Consider the following 16121-nt stretch of genomic DNA (forward strand, 5'->3'; position numbering starts at 1 on the left):
CATCATTTTCTTTTTGCTCTCCTCTCCGTCAGCCCCGTTCTAACACGATTAAGAGCCTGCTGGATTTGTCTGATTTGACAGAGGTCACTATCACACTCGAAACACAACAAGAACTAATCAAACACACAGAAAGCATGTTTCACACTTTGGCTTGACCAAAGGCTTGGTGGATATTTTAGGTGTTAGCAGCCACAGCTCAGGAGTGATGAGAAAACAGCAGTCTTAGGCTATCATAATTCTTCCTTTATTTAGCTGTATAAACATGCTGCAGATGTAAGGAATGAAAGATTTTAATTCACTAAAAACCAAAACCTTAACGAATTTCTGGAAGAATTTAAGCGTGTAAAATCTCTAAGAAGGCTGGAAGCTGCCAAAAGGCACTAGTGAAGTCATCATATTTCAAAGCTGTGTTGTAATGCAGAATCAGAAGCTACCTACTCATCTCTATGTCAGGAAACATCTTACTTGAAGCTTTTAAAACAGCAGGATAGCCAGTCCTAGCTTTTTTGTTATCAGTATCATGGCAACCCTTGTTGTCATGGCATCATTAAAAGACACCACACCAAATTCATAAGAGTTTTTGGCAACATGTGCTCCAGAATCCACTGCACACAATGATATTATATGCAGCAAAACTGGGAATTTATGGAAAAATAAACACTTAAACAATTATTTCAATGAAGAAAATCTAAGGACATGTGAAGTTTGAGTAGGAATGAGGAAAAGAAAAGCATAAAAATAGCAAGCCAAGCCCCTAACATTTGACATAAAAGCATTAATGTTTGGGAGGGGCTTGTTTGGGAAGAGTAATATGGAGATCCAATTCAGTGAGAATGCATGGAAAGTTCCTGCAAACAGCTTACTGAATACAGTATATTGAAAGTAGCAATGTCTGATTTATTACACACATATAATGTTTTTATAATACAAGAAAAGAATTAACACTTGGCAAGTCACTTGCCCATTTACTGCCACTAAAATTAAGCTGTACAAATTCAGGTTACAATTAAAAAGCAGGTGGTATTTACAGGTTTGTGGTATTTTCAGGGCAGAAGTCTCTCTTGGCTTTTTGAAATAAGCAGGGACAAAGTGCAGGCTTGCAATTTCTGCAGGAATATTGCTCCTGAATAAAACCCAAAACTCTCTTTCCTTGGAAAGGCTGGAGTAATGGAGGCTTCTAGCATGATGAGCTTCTGTTGTGTACCACAAACACCCAAACAGCCCTCTTAGATTTCTCATTTGCTGTCAGGGATTGGCCAAAATACATCAGTGAATCCATTCAGATTCAAGCATTAACCATGCTGACTGGCCTCTGATGCGACCTGAAGCTGTGGTGGGTTTTGCTTGTTTGTTTTTCAACTGGGGTAACATTCCTATCCCATTCAATTCTGGTCCAATTCTATACTACTGAGAAGTAAAAGCTTGCGTTAGAAGTCCTTCTTGCCTGTGTAAACAGGGCAAACCAAGAGCACATTCATTTTCAGAAATCAAAGTTATAAACATCAAGATGTCTCTAAAACAAATCTTTTCAAGAAGTCAAATAAGTAGACAGTGTCATGCAAAATACATCAGAATAATCCAAATCTTGTAATTCTACCTCCACTGAAAGCAGTTAAATATTTCCATGATGTTGGTTTGCCAACTGACATCAACAGAACAGTTGTTACTTCGCATTCACTTCACATTTAAATTCATAGATGAACTCCCCATTTGTGGATGTGGGGAAGCCTTTCAGAAAAACCCTACCACAATGCAGCTTTTCATTCATCTATTTCAATACACTGGATGTTACATTCCTTCAACTTTTGTATTCTACTAGCCTTGAGATTCCAGTCAACTAACCTAGATGTGCTCAGCCATGCAGTTTAATCTTTAGAATACATGAATCTTTTATTAACCCCAAATTTAAAGTCCAGAAAACAGTAACGAAAAATGCTGGACTCCCTTTATTTACCTTTTTCTGACAAATGAGTGAACACACTACATGGCTATTTTAGCTACTGTTCATATCATTTCCCTGAGTTTGCCTGGAGTTTAAGCGTAAAACCAGGTGATGACAATGCTTCAGCACTCTCAGAACACATTGTAAGTTAGAAATTATCGAGTGGATGCAAGACTGATGAATACACCCACAACAAACCTGATCGGTCACCTTTCATCAGAAAGTCATATCCACCAGGATTAGCGACTATCCTTTACAAGTATGCTACTTTTTTCTTATTCAAGGGCATTTCAAGTCCCTGGACTGAACAGTTGCCAATGGAAGATGCTGTTAAAATAAACTGAGAAACCTTTTATGCTTTAAGCAACTCTGCTCCTTGCATATTGGTTCAAGTTCTGAAAACATAGGAAGTAATACTCAGCTTCCACAATACAAGTTTCTGAAGAAAGAACCAGTTGAAATAGGAAAGACTAGCCCCAGAAAGTTGATCTTACCAAATTGAACTGGCACACAGAGGAGGTGGGAGGAAAGTTTTGTTTCATTCATTCAAAAGAAAATAAATTTAACCTTTGCTAACCCACATCAAGAGATTATATTAAAAAACAACCTTAACCTTTAACTCATTTTACTTTTAGTCTGAAATACTATTTGTTCTACATGGCTGCTCCTTCCACTTTTAGCCTAAGTCACCAATTGATTGAAGAAGCTGTTTTATTGCTGCCAGCCCACCTACCTTTCAAAAGACCACACAAAGCCAGGATTATGAGATTATATGGTGTTAAACAAGAGGTGCATTACTTTGTGCATTTCTTTTAAAGGATCCTTTAAACACAATTATGGCCTGCTATAGGATGTGACAGTATTCAATTTCTGTTTTGTCAATTAAAAGCTGTGCAAAATCAGCTTAGATTTTAAGTGGGATTCAAATCACTAAAGCAGCAGCCAGTACCATTGGTTGTCTAGAAAACTGATGAACATAAAGGATTAATTATTTGAAGCTCCAGCATTGCAGTCCTGCTGAAACAACCACCCAAGAGAGTAAAGCCTGACTACATAGCTTGCACAGGTAACACAGAGGGATGAGCCATTTGAATGCTCAAGAAGAAATCCTTTCCCACTTCCCAAATTCAGGAACAGTCAACCCCCTCTGCAATCTAACTTTCTGATAGCAGATAGTTCACATCTACATATCTTTGACAATTTCACGTGAAGAGAAAACACTACAGCCCTGTCATTATAGCAGTAACTGATGTCCCACTGGTACTTGCATGCCCCAAAAGACAACAGTAACCCACTGCACAGCTCACTGCGTTTTTAATTGAGTAGTATTTCTTCACAAATAACTTACAGAGAAAGGTGAAAAAGACAACTACAGAATCTGTTTGCTTTATGGTTCTGGAGTTACACAGATGTTTCCCCCAGTACCACTGAAATTCTCACTCCACATACTCAATGCTAAACTAAAAATCCCGAAACCAACTACCAAAGGATGTGCCGGTCAGTAAAAGCTACCGAATGTAACAATTATAATAGAAAGAGGCAGAACTTGGTCAGCTCTATATGTGAATATTAGCCACATGCACTTCATTTTTCATTCATGCCCCTTCAGATTTAAGCAACAATGGGGCTTACTCAAATATCTGAAGCACTTTTGCCATGACACAGAACACAACCCTGCAGAGGTAAGTTTGAGAAACCAACCGTCATCCTAAATTGACAGAATCTCCAAAATAAAGATAACCAAGACTGGCAAATAGCAGTTCCTATATACTTCTAAAAATCAGCCCAAGAAAGTACCATCAAATGGTAAACCAGGAAAAAAAGGCAAAAGGAAAAAAATCCTTTGTTCAGGTAAACCACAAAAAAAAAAAAAAAAGAATTCTTTAAGTGCTGTGATTTGCAGTTGCGCTGTTCTGTAACGAATGTCAGCAAGATGAAAGTTTAACCCAAACACAACTATGTTCTACAGCCTTTCATGAGTCACCTCCATCTTCTCTAAAAAGGGACATTTTAGGGTGACAAAGGAATAACCCCCATAAAATCCCTACTTTCCTTAAAAAAGGGAAATGGCTATCTACAAAGATCAAGATCCAGGCTCTGTATCACAGCTCCAACCTGCCATGCAGTTCTACCTCCAGTCCGTTAAAGAGATGTTAGATCCAACATAACCAAACCACCGCAACACTTGCTTAATTAAGAGACAAGTCAGCTTCAGTCCTGTGACCTTGCTACATAAACGGGAAGGACAAACACTCCCAATGAAACTAGTGGAAAAGGAATGATTCAGTCTATGAAATATTCATAAAGTCAAAATCATTAAGATGACAGTTAAACTTTATGCTGTTCAGCATACAAAATTTACTTGTATTGATGGTTTATGTTGCAACTTTGATAAACTGATGCATCAGAGAAGTGAGAAAATGGAATATTTTTGTGGGTACACTACAGTGCATTTTGCCCTTAGTTTCCATTAGGAAACTAAGTTAGGGCAAGGGGAGGTTGTTCTGTTTTTAAACAAAAGAAGCTCCTACATGTACACTGGAACTGCTGTTAAGAACACAAGACTTGTCACTGGGTATGGATCAAATCTTATCTTTCACGTGTTGGGGCAGAGTCGAGATAGAAAGGTTTTTGTGTCCAGGTGTCCTCCTGTTTCTTAAGCTTCAAACTATATTACAAGCATTTTTGTTGTTGAAAGGCCTAATTTTACATTTACATTCAAAGAAGAAAAACTGACTATTCATCCTCTTCCTCAGTACTCACTTTTCATCTTGCTAATCTTGTCATTAGTGTAGTTGCTGTGATGGAAAGAGAAAGTAATTCTAATAAACTATGTAGCTAAGGCTCTGTAAGTGTGTTGAGATTCTTTTGTACATCAGAATTGCAAAAAGAAGGAAGGATGGAGTTTTCCTATTACATTTTCATGCTTCAATGGAACAGAAAAATGGGAAATGCTTGTTCTCTCTTATAACCAGTTCAGAGTTTTCCTAAAGGGAGATAATGATGATTATTTAAGTCAACACAACTATCCAGACTGCACGTAAGGGTTAATTTCACATCTTTAACACTCAGGCCTTCAAGACACACACACACACCCTGCTCCTGACTGCTGATCTTGGACACTATAGCAACAAGTGAACATTTGTTCTAAAGGAATGCAGAGTATGCAACTGGGGGAAGGGTAGTACTATCAGCCACAAACTTATCTCCTGGTCCACTAAGTTATTATTTAACTTCAGTCTTCCCTGAAACTGAAGAAACAGCATTTACTACCCAACATTACTGACCCGCATTTAACAAGCAGCTTACACTTTGACTACGAAGAGCCCAGCTTTACTTGAACTGAAGTTCAAAAGGAGGTTGAGGTTTTTTTCCTCTGCTTGTTCAGAGTACTGGAAACAGCAGAATTATTCCATGACTGCAGATTAATTAATAGTGCTCCAATACTGCAAACCTGCAAAGCAAAAACACATAGAACATGCCCAGCTCCTCTGACTCTGGTCACATCTGGAAGTCCAAGACTCCCCAACAAAAGCCTGCAAGACAGCAGACTTACAGAAAACAAGAAACCTGGGTAAAATAGTTTGTGGAATGATCTGGAGTGAAATAGGAAGGCGGAAAGTTTTCTCTCCCAGCTTAAACGTAACATTCCTTGGGAAAACCATGGCCTGTAGCTACAGCTGCCTCCCATAAACTTGGACTGTAAACTACTTTTTGTTGGATTCTTGTGGGCTTGCCTTCATTCAGGCTTCACTAGTTCTTTTATGGACCAGGTTCTCTGGAGTACATCAAGCTTCTGCTTGCTTTGCAGAACTTCTCAGGTTTGAGGAATCTGGCACTGGACAGGAAGAGGACTCACAGCCAGGGATCTCAATGCTTTCTGATCTTGAGAGGATCCAAGAAGAAAGGACAGTGTGAAAGTCAGGAAAGCATGGGAAAATGGCCAGGTCTCTGGCTTGCTGTAGTCCTACAGCTGAACTAAGAGAAACAGTTTACATGCCTGTATTTTTCTTTCTTCCTCTGAGCCTTGCCACAAAAAGCATCAGAAGCTGTTTAAAAACCACTACTATTGGCTTTGGGTTCTTAGTAATAATTGCACTTTGTTAAAAAAGTTAAGGAAGCATTTAATTTGTTCTTATCCTTATTTATATCCTTTACAGCTCTTACCTTGAAAGACTGTTTCACATTTGTCAGAAAACAGTTTCAATTTCAGATTGATAGAACTAATATTTAGAAGTGACTATTATTTGGAGATATGTGAAAGGGTGGACTAAAGAATTTCCAGGCCAGAAAGACTGCAAGCACATACATCTTTGCATACAAGAAGCAGATTTTAGGAAGGCAAGTCTAAAAGATGACTGTCAAATTCAAATATGCCAAAAGCTCAGAGCTATACAAGATAAACTGAATAAGCTGCTGATTATGTTGACACCTACAAAGGGCATTCTTTGCTTTCTGTTCTCCCCACCTTTCATATACCCCTGTCAAATCAGCATTCAGTAGAGCAGACAAAAGAGTTGGTTCAGGTTTTTAGCAGCATATGCTGTAGTGTCAGGGTGCAGTGCCATGCCAGCTCTGCCTAGACCTTCACAGTCTTGTTCCATTTTAACCTCTGGCCACTCATTCCTTTGCCAGCCACCTTCTCCCTTTGTTGCCAGTACTCTGTACAACTTTACAGTCAGCTCATGGAACTGACCTGGCTGAAAATGCATTTCTTTCTTCCCAGGACTACTGTTCAGGCAGACCTACCCCTAGAACTGGCTTGCTATGCAGCCACCAGAAAACCACTGCCAGTGCCAGGAAGAAGTGGCGAGATCAGAGCAGCTCACACTTAAGTTTGTTCTCTAAGCTGCTCTGGAAATATTCTATTAGTATCTTTAAAAATAAAGCCCTAAACAAGCTTTCTAATAAGAAAACAACAATTTCAGATGCATCTCGTCCATTTTCAGCAGTTGCAGAACTCCACCATCAATTCAGCTGCTGGTGAGGAAGAAAAACCCGGAATTTCTGAGGAGCACCTTCACAAGTTATTCCTTCCAGCTGCCTTACTCCTGCCGAAATCTAGTTTAGACCTGGCTTCCCTGCTACCGTGACTCACAAGGTGACTTCTGCCAGCTCTGCTATGGGAACGATACCATCCAAAGCAGCAAATACAAACTGTCAGAATTCACCTCTTCACATCTTATTTGGGTCAGCAAGAGGATGAACAATATAATTACAGCCTAATACATTAAAAACATGCAGTTAGTTCCTTGTTGACCAAGTTTGAAGAGAACTATAAAGTATAAAAAAGGTAATATTTTAATACCAAGTTACAGAATTATTCTTCAGGTATTACAACTATGTAACACTTCAGTAGATCCTGGAAGTGATTAACATTAAAATCCCGCTTCAGACTATTTGTCAACATCCTCAAACATTGTGATTTCTGTAACAGGAATTATTATCTACTAGACAGCTTGTTTTCCCCTTTTTTTCATGCTACAAGGAATAAAGGAAACAACGTGCTACGATTTACACTAATTCCTCTGCCTTTTCCTGAGGATCCTCGACAGTCATTTCATCAATTCACAAGCAGATTACTGACACATTTGATATGTTCTATGCTCTGACAGTCCCTGGAAGTCAGCTGCCCTGACAGCATTTTACTTTCTTTCTTTGCCTTTTTTACCTTCTTTTTTACCTTCTCCTATAAAGGTTTATTTAAGACACAAAATACTAACAAACAGAAAACCAGCACCATCTTCACAAAAGCTTTAAAGAAATCAGTCCAACTTCCCTTAAAACAAACACACCCCACCCCAACCCAAATGTTTCTTCCAGAGACTTGCCCCGCATGTTCCTTACAGAGACTTGCAAAGAAAGGCAAACACTTCCTCAGATCCTTGTTTCGAGCAGTTTGCCCACCTACCAAGCATTCATACTAAGAGGTGTCATTAGACAGGTAAATACATCCAAGTTTAAGGTGTATCAAAGACAGCACCTTTCATTGAGAAACATCAAAATCGTAATAAAGAACAAACAGCAAAATTACACCCAGTATTATAAATTATCATAATTTCAATCTGTAATCTTCGCTGCAATAGCTAATGAACTTCAGATTTCCCTAGCAAAACAGGACCAACTGACTTGCAAGAAGACTGCCTCAGAAAAAGGACATTACTGTTTTACATTATAAGAAAATAAATAAGAATCAAATGCTAAATATACTACAGTACCTTAACTGTACTAAAATATGGACAAAAAATAAGGCACATATTACCAAAGCCTGGAAGGGCTGAAGAGAAATTATCCCTCTTTGACCCTCAGGCATTACATTCAGACAGCTTCTGCCTTTTAGTGTAGCATGTGATTTATACCAGCCTCTGTGATGCTAAAACAAGGGTTTGAAGTCACTAGAGATTACAAGTTCCTTATTTTGAGGAAACTATTTCACTTGACACACCTTTAAAATCGTCCCACTGGGCTGAATATCTTACCCTTCAAAAATAAGGACCTGAGAGGTTTCAAGTTAGGTAGCATTCCTCATCCTTTACAAGTCTTGGTGCTACGCTAAGGAGGATGCAGACGTTCCTGACCAGGCCATCCAGCTTCACCTGTATTTTTTACCTCTGCTTCAGTTTTAAAAGAAATAATAATAATAATCAAAAAATCTTAAACTCAAGGAAACCAGACAGCAAAATCTGATCCCCACAGAAAAATCAGTGATGAAAGGTGTGAGCTTTATCTTGCTATTCTGCCTTCTAAAATATCTGGGTTGAAGATAGGATGAGCTTGAGGAAAAGTGTTTGCTCATGAAAAGGATGCAGAATTACCCACATGAAGCACACAACATCACACTTTGAAGATTACTTCAAAGTTCATGATAAAGCAAGCAATAATTCCAAAATATATTCTGTTATAAAGTACAAAGTAAAATACTCCTGCATTTTTAAAGCACATGCAAATTTTACTCTTACAGCTATTTGTAATGAAACACAGCATTTCCCACAGTCCCAAAGGCAGAACTTACAGTATGAAGCATACATTACATTCCTTAAAAAATAAATGAAGAGCAGATGTCACAAAACGAGTAGCTAACTAGCTTCAGACTAGGGAAACAGGAATGGTTCCCCCTTCTCTGATGTGATACAAGTAAAAGCTACTATTTACTGTTTAGAAGTGAAACACTTAGCAAAATGTATTCTAATTAGGAACTCAGACTGTGTCCTAAATATTCTTTTGTGTGGTCCTTTTAAACCCGAGTAAATGAATCTCATTTGAGCAAAGACCACCGCAAAGTGGCATCATTTGCTTAAAGCAACAGTGGAATGTACTACATGCAATAATAGCACAGACTGTAGTGTCACCAAGCTCATACATACCTACTCTTAAATACATTCTCAACTTTGAGTATCTGTGCAATAAGCAATGCTACTTTTGAACTGATAAATTCTCTAATAGAAATTTGTGAGAGAGGTCCTGCATGTTCTGTCCTAAAAAGCAGCTGACATGCTTTCTGTACAACTTTGATGAGGTAGAGACACCCTTATCTTTTCAAAGGTTTGGACAGGATACCACTGTTAACCCACACCTCCTATTCTCCAAAAGAACATACTATGCATGTTGAACGTACCCAGCCACAAAATTCAACAGCACTCACCTGCAGATGCATTAAACCCGTGCTTTGGGACAAGAATTAATCTCTTCAAATGGCAGGATTTACCTTAAGTATAACCTCACACACTTCAAATGACACAGTATTCTCAATACTATGGTCAGGTTGTTAAGCTCTCAGCAGGCCTCAATTGGAGGCAAACAATTCAGTTCCTAAAACATTCTCTACCATGGAAAGTCACTTCTCTCCTTGAGCACCACTACCTCTGAAGATCATAGACAGCTCCAGCCTTTAGATAGTACTTCCCTGTATGTCCTACCTTTTCAAACGGGGGTGCAAGCTGAAGGCAACACTTGGTTCTCACACTCTGAACCAACAGCTGAAAAGCTACTGTTGGAGCTCAAAACACAAAGAGAAAACTCACCAGCTTCCAAGCCATTATGTCTTAACAATTTGTACTTAGGATATACATTAAAACTGAAAGAACTGAACCTGAGGTACACTGAGAATACAGAATACCATCAGTAAAAGTGAAAACTCAAATGAACAGTCTTAGAGCAGCACAGATTGCAGGCAATTTTCAGAGTCTTCTATGTATTGAACAAATACTCTGAAGTTTGGCTTTCCAGGCAGGGATTTCTGAGGAACTGCTTTAATTTTCTTATCAGAAAGGAAAGATGACTGACTTATTTTGAGCCTCCTCAATGTATTCCAGTTATCTCTGACCTCACAAAGTAGGAATGCTACAAATGAAGACAGCCTGCCAGTTCAAACACAAAGATACGATGACAATATAACTATCCTTACAAATATCAGCCATTTGACACTATCTTGCTCATCTGGAAATGTAACTGAAGACTGGACCAAGAGACCGATGCACTGTTTGTGCAGTTCAAACACTACAAGTTCAGCCTGTCATCAAGTACAATTAAATATAAGTTTTGTGAAACAGCACTGCATTCTTTGACCTATGTTCAAAAAATGCCCAGACCTCCTCTTTAACAAAGACATTTAAGACACGAGTAAAGTATCTTGATCCTATGCCTCAAGTTGGATTGCTTCTAACGGATTGTTACATCCAGTGAGTACAATGCCTAGATTCAAAAGGGAATTCAAAAGAAACAGGCAGCAAGAACTGAAGTGTGTGGAACACATGGTATTCCAGTCAACACAAGAGGCAACTGCAGCTCCCTCATGTTCAAACAGCTGACAAACTTTTCAACTCTAGCTACATTCAGAGGGTTTTTTGTTTGTGTGTTTGGGATGGGGGGTTTTATGGTGGTGGGGTTTTTTTGGGGGTGGGGGTGGTTTTTTTATGTAAAGTATCATCAAGAAGCAAGTTTCCTACTTGGTGCCAGCAAGGAGATTAGATTGCAGTTTATATAACAAACATTGTTGTGAGTCTGAAAAATGATCAAAGTTACAATGCTGGGTTTACTTTGTTGAGAAGCAACATCCCAGATTTATTCAGCATTATGAACATGAGACTACTGTGAGAAATGAAATTATATTAGCATAAGTAATGCAAAGAGAAATACCCTTGAAATATACTGAAAACTTCAGTTATATAGCACTCTCTCCTTAAGAGATCTCAGCTCACTCTTCATGTTAGATGTTGACTTGCATTGGTACTGTACAAAGCACAGTACAAGTCTATAATCAAAGGCACTTATGATCTAGTTTAGACATGAACACAAGTTCTAATCCAAAATAGCTTAGATTTCTCATCCAAGATAGTATCACTACATCAGGAGAATGTTAAGCGAAGCATAGCTGAAAAACAGCTAGGCTCTTCCAAGGCAGCTCAGATAACACCAGCAGGGAACACAACCAGCAGGCGGGATGAAATTCCAGGCATGCACCCACTGGAATCAGCCCACCTATGGCTGCAGACCTCAGCCCAAGAGGGAGGTTAGTGTGCATGGAAAGGAGGTTAGACAAATCTGCCAAAGCAGCAACACTCCGACTAAGAGCAGACGCAGAAGCTATCTGAGGGAATAGCGGCTAGAGGCTGGAAGGCCTGCAGCAAGCTCTAGGAATGCTTACCAGGCAAATACAAGAGTTCACTGGTGCAACCCTGTTGCATGACTTGTATTTGCCACTTCTGAACTGCTTAAAGATGCAGCACATACACAAAACTTATTATTCCAGTAACTGGTAGCAGAATTTTTAGTTATTTCATAAACTTCAAAGTTTTACTATTCAACAAAATCTACATTGATTAATGTTGTCCAAACGGAATTCATTTCCTGTCCCTGCAACTGATTCCACCTTGGAGTCATTCACGTCACTAATTTCAGGATGGTGCTAAGCTGCAAACATCAGGAGCCAGAATTTTATGTGCAAGAAGTCTGTTCTATCACCTTAGTAAGTCTTTGCTAATTTTTGGACAAGTGCAAACATTTCCAAAGATAAATCAAATGGAGAAATGTAACCCAAACTATGCAGCTTCCAGGAAGTTGTCTCCAGCCAGCAGAAGGCAAGCCCAGTATTACAGAACTCACTCTATCACGAGATTTTGGAGACAGAGGTCAAAACGAACACTCGAAACTGTGGAAAAGAAACAATCCTCCTTTATAAATTAACAGTCCTTTAAATGGCCAACACTTTCACAAACTAACTGTACAATGTGGTATAAAACAAGATAACAACTCCTGTCTTCCATGTTAGTCATTTGGATCTTCTGAGTCCAACATTTTAACCTGAACATTTAATTCCCAACTGCTGTGTGGCAATGGAACATTTGGGCAGGCCTTTCCTCCGGGGTGCCCTTTTCAGCGTCAGTAGGCACCAAGCACCTCACACACACCTCTGCTCACCCTGTGCGCTCAGCAAAACCACTGTCAGCATGAAGTGGTCACTGGTCTCAAATGGTTGCCCTGTTAAGGTTTGTTCACACCTTTTGGCAGAGCTAGCTCAGCTGTGTGCAGACTCACTTGACACAGAGGGGACTGCAAACGCTTAGCACTCGGTTCACCTTATAGCAAACAGCTCTGGATGCTATTTCAGCTATTAACATGATCACATTTCTGTACAAGTTAGATAAAAGCTTTTCTGCTGATGGCCAAAATGAACATGATTTCCCTAAAGGAATAAGAACACCACACACTAACGCACACTCCTCCTGAGCAAGGAACTTTGCAGTTTCCACCTACTGGCAAAAGATGGTAAATACTTATCTCGTAGAAGGACGAAGTGCAGTTACATCCTACCTTAAAACTCAAACTACTAGCACAGAAGACTTTAAAAACCCAAACCTAGCCTAGAAAAATCACCAAAATATTAACAGAATTCTTTGGAATTATAAAAAAACCCATTCAGGTGGGTAAAAACTAATCAGTTCATGGTCTTGCTAATTTTTAGCATCAGCCTACGCTGCCTGCTAAAGCGTATTTTGCTTTGTTATGATTATGAAACGTATTGCAGTGTTCTGGTGAGGAAATACAGAACCCAAACTAACCACCACCACTTCCCGTAGTCATCATGCTGGGGGAGGGGAGGAAGGGAGGATAAAGGGGGAAGGTAAAAGCCCAGAGGGAACAACCACTGCAAAGACCAGTTAAAACATATGGAGTTGTGAGAATTCCAGAGAATATAAGAATTCAGACCAACTGACATACCTTCTGAACAAATGGCTTCCTTCAAATACAGCAGCACGTCTGCAAACTTCCTGACGTCATTCACCAGTTGCGTGATATATTCTGGATCCACAACAGGATTATCATAGCAGTCCGAGTTGGAGCTGATGCTGCTCAGAGAGCTGCTCTTGGTGCTGCGCCCCATTCCCCAGTTTCCTGAATTGGAGATGGTGAAGAAGTTGGAGGTAGACAGTCGGGCTAATCCCAAACCACGCTTGTTGCTTCCACCGTTCTGCCGCAACATCCCAGCAGCCGCTGTGCTTGTAGAGCTCCTGCAGGTAACGCTCAGCAGTGCTTCAGGTCCATTGGACAAGCCAAGGATGAAACCCTTAAAAATTGAGGGGAGGAAGGAGGTGGAGGAGAAGGAAAAATGATGATTAGTATAGAGATACATGGGAAGTAATACTTTTGTACTGACAAGATCCAAAACTTCTTTCAATATGACACTGCCTTACATTACAATCCTTAACTGAAGTATTACAAGCGTTTCTGACCGTTTGAGGTGATTTCAATTCCTGCAACAGATAGAGTGTTGCACAGAAATCAAAGGTATGCAGAAATTATTTCAAAACCTAACTCGTGAGCAATGTTTCTGCCCTGAATATTTATTCTGGAAACCTTAAGAATCAAGTTGTTTACATTTACCAAGACCTGTTCTTTACCATGATATGTTACTACAACTGAATACAACTGCAAAAACACTTGATTCGATATAGACCATGAGCAACTTCCCTGCTTGCATCAACCACCAAGCTGTGTTCAGCATCCTGTCCCAAGATAATAGACAGCCTTGATCTGATAGGATGAATTCTCTTTGTGTAGAGCAAGAAACCATGGGCTACCACAGCTCATCTCAGAAAAGAAAACATCCTGAAAGAAGTTATGTGTCTTTTCAGCCTGCAACCTTTTAACATGAAGGGCAATCAAAGGGAAAACACAGAAAAGAGATTTAAAAATACTGTAGTATCAAAGCGTATCTACAAATCTCAGTGCACTTATCTCGAAGGGTGTTGCTCTGCTTTAGTAGCCCTTAGAAGTTCCACCATAAAAGTGCACAAATTTGGGGAAGGTTCTCCCGGTATATCTAAGCAGCAACCTGCATTTGTTCTGCTCAGAAAACCCAGAGCGCTGCTGCAAATTGCCCCACGTCAGGTTAAGCGATTCATTTCAAGGCAGCAAACTCCAGGTGGCAGAGTCAGGTATGGTGCCAGCAGCTCCCACAATGCCTGCTTTTATTCCCTCAACACCAGGAGAAATCCTCAATGTTTACACTATATGGCAAACACTACATGGGGAAAAACAACCAAAAACCAAACTGCAACATGACAGCTACAAAGTTAACATGGGTTGCAGGCTTATCTGTAGCAAGAGTTCAAATTCAACTCCTTTTAGCTCAAAATAAAAGTTCTTACAATCTAAAAACGCAGGTTGAGATGAGTTCTCCTGCTTATGTTTGTATTTGGTTCGACCAACTTAAGAAGTAGCACCTTTAACGTTTAGAACACTGTATTTCAACAGGCGTCATTCTAAGGCACTTCAATTATTTTTCCATTATTTCTGCTTTATTTCTCTTCACAATTCAAAAATATCAGAGGAAACGTGGCCAAAGCAGTTGGTTTTGCAATTAATCTGGCAGGGAGGGCGTGCTGGGGGAGCGGGGAGAAAACTTCAGCATTTAACACAAATTAACTGCTCTAATTTCTATTTACTCTTTAAAGTCAGTACCTGTAAGAGTACTACACAAATAATATAATTAAGCAATTCCAAACACCTCAAGTAGATTGAGGTGAGGTTTACATTAAACATAATGTTTAAGCAAGTTTCTTCTGTTCCCACATGTAATTCTCATGGCTACAAAGCTACTTTGCAATTCCACCTTGCAATTACAGCAGAAGAAGCCACAAAACCTCCCTTCCTTTTAACAAGTGTGATATGTATTTATATCGAGACAGAGATTTTCATAGTATTTAAAAGACATGCTGCTTTTAAGTCTGGCCAGCTTCAGAGTCAACTTAAAAGTAGCACGATGTGTTAGACCTGTTCCCGAAGCCAGTCCACGCTTTTAGAGCTGGGTTATTTTAGAGATAGGTTGCCTTATTTTCATTCATTTAGACGAGCAACAAGCAGTACAATAATTCCATCGCAAGTATAAGACTGATGTCAAAGTATTTCTGCATAGGAAAAACTCGAAACTTTTGCTGTAAAGTAGCAGCAGAACCAAACCCGAAGAGTTCAGCACAACAGCCACCTTTCCCCTCGTAAACATTTAGCCCTGCTTCTCCCGCGTTACAAGGCAGATGGGGAAAAGTTTCCCCTCACATGCCTTTCGTCATTGAGAAGTGTTTCATATTTCTTCAGGAGGCTCTGCCTTTGAGAACGCAGAGCGGCCACCAGCTTCTCTATAAACGCCTCCAGACTGCTCCGGTTAGGAGCGAGCGGTCAGAAAAGGGGGAAAGAAAAGCGTACAGCGCCAGACAGCTCAGCAGTTCGCTCTCCCAGCACCACAATCCCCCCGGTGGGGAAGGGGAAGGAAAGACAGAACCAAAGAGAGGGGACGGCCCCGAAGGGGCCACGTCGCCCGGCCGAGGGCAGGGCCGCTCCCGGGCGGGGGGTCGCGCGTTGCCGGCGCCCTGCCCCGCCGCCACACCGCACGTCCTCCGCGCCCAGCGCCCTCCCCGCGGAGGTGCGGTGCGGGGCAGGGCGGGGGTGAGCCCCCGGCCCCCACCCGGTGCCGCTCCGGCGGTGGCAGACGAGCACCCCCAACCTTCCTTCCTCCCTCCCTCCCTCCCTCCCTCCCTCCCTCCCTCCCGCCGCCGGCCCTTACCGGAGAGCGGCGGCCGAGCGCAGGCAGCAGCCGGGCCGCCGCGGGCCCTTCGCTCCGCCGCCGCGCTGCCCATGGAGCGCCCTCACTGCCCTCAGCGCGGCCCGCGCCGCCGCCCCCGGG

The 16121-nt window shown here is 40.8% G+C and overlaps 1 protein-coding gene across 6 annotated transcripts in view; it reads right to left on the minus strand.

Moving 5' to 3' along the window:
• Positions 1–16121, minus strand: part of ARHGAP29 (Rho GTPase activating protein 29) — a 49401-nt gene extending 33280 nt beyond the window's left edge. For all 6 annotated transcript variants that reach the window (XM_030496316.1, XM_030496320.1, XM_030496319.1 and 3 more), the window contains exons 1-2: positions 16002–16121; positions 13160–13505 (exon numbers count right to left, since the gene is read on the minus strand). In XM_030496316.1, the coding sequence (XP_030352176.1) occupies positions 13160–13421 (262 nt within the window). In that variant the 5' untranslated portion in view covers positions 13422–13505; positions 16002–16121. The remainder of the gene's footprint in view (positions 1–13159; positions 13506–16001) is intronic.

Source organism: Strigops habroptila, chromosome 8 (genome assembly GCF_004027225.2).
Source record: "Strigops habroptila isolate Jane chromosome 8, bStrHab1.2.pri, whole genome shotgun sequence".
Classification (NCBI taxonomy): Eukaryota; Metazoa; Chordata; class Aves; order Psittaciformes; family Psittacidae; genus Strigops; species Strigops habroptila.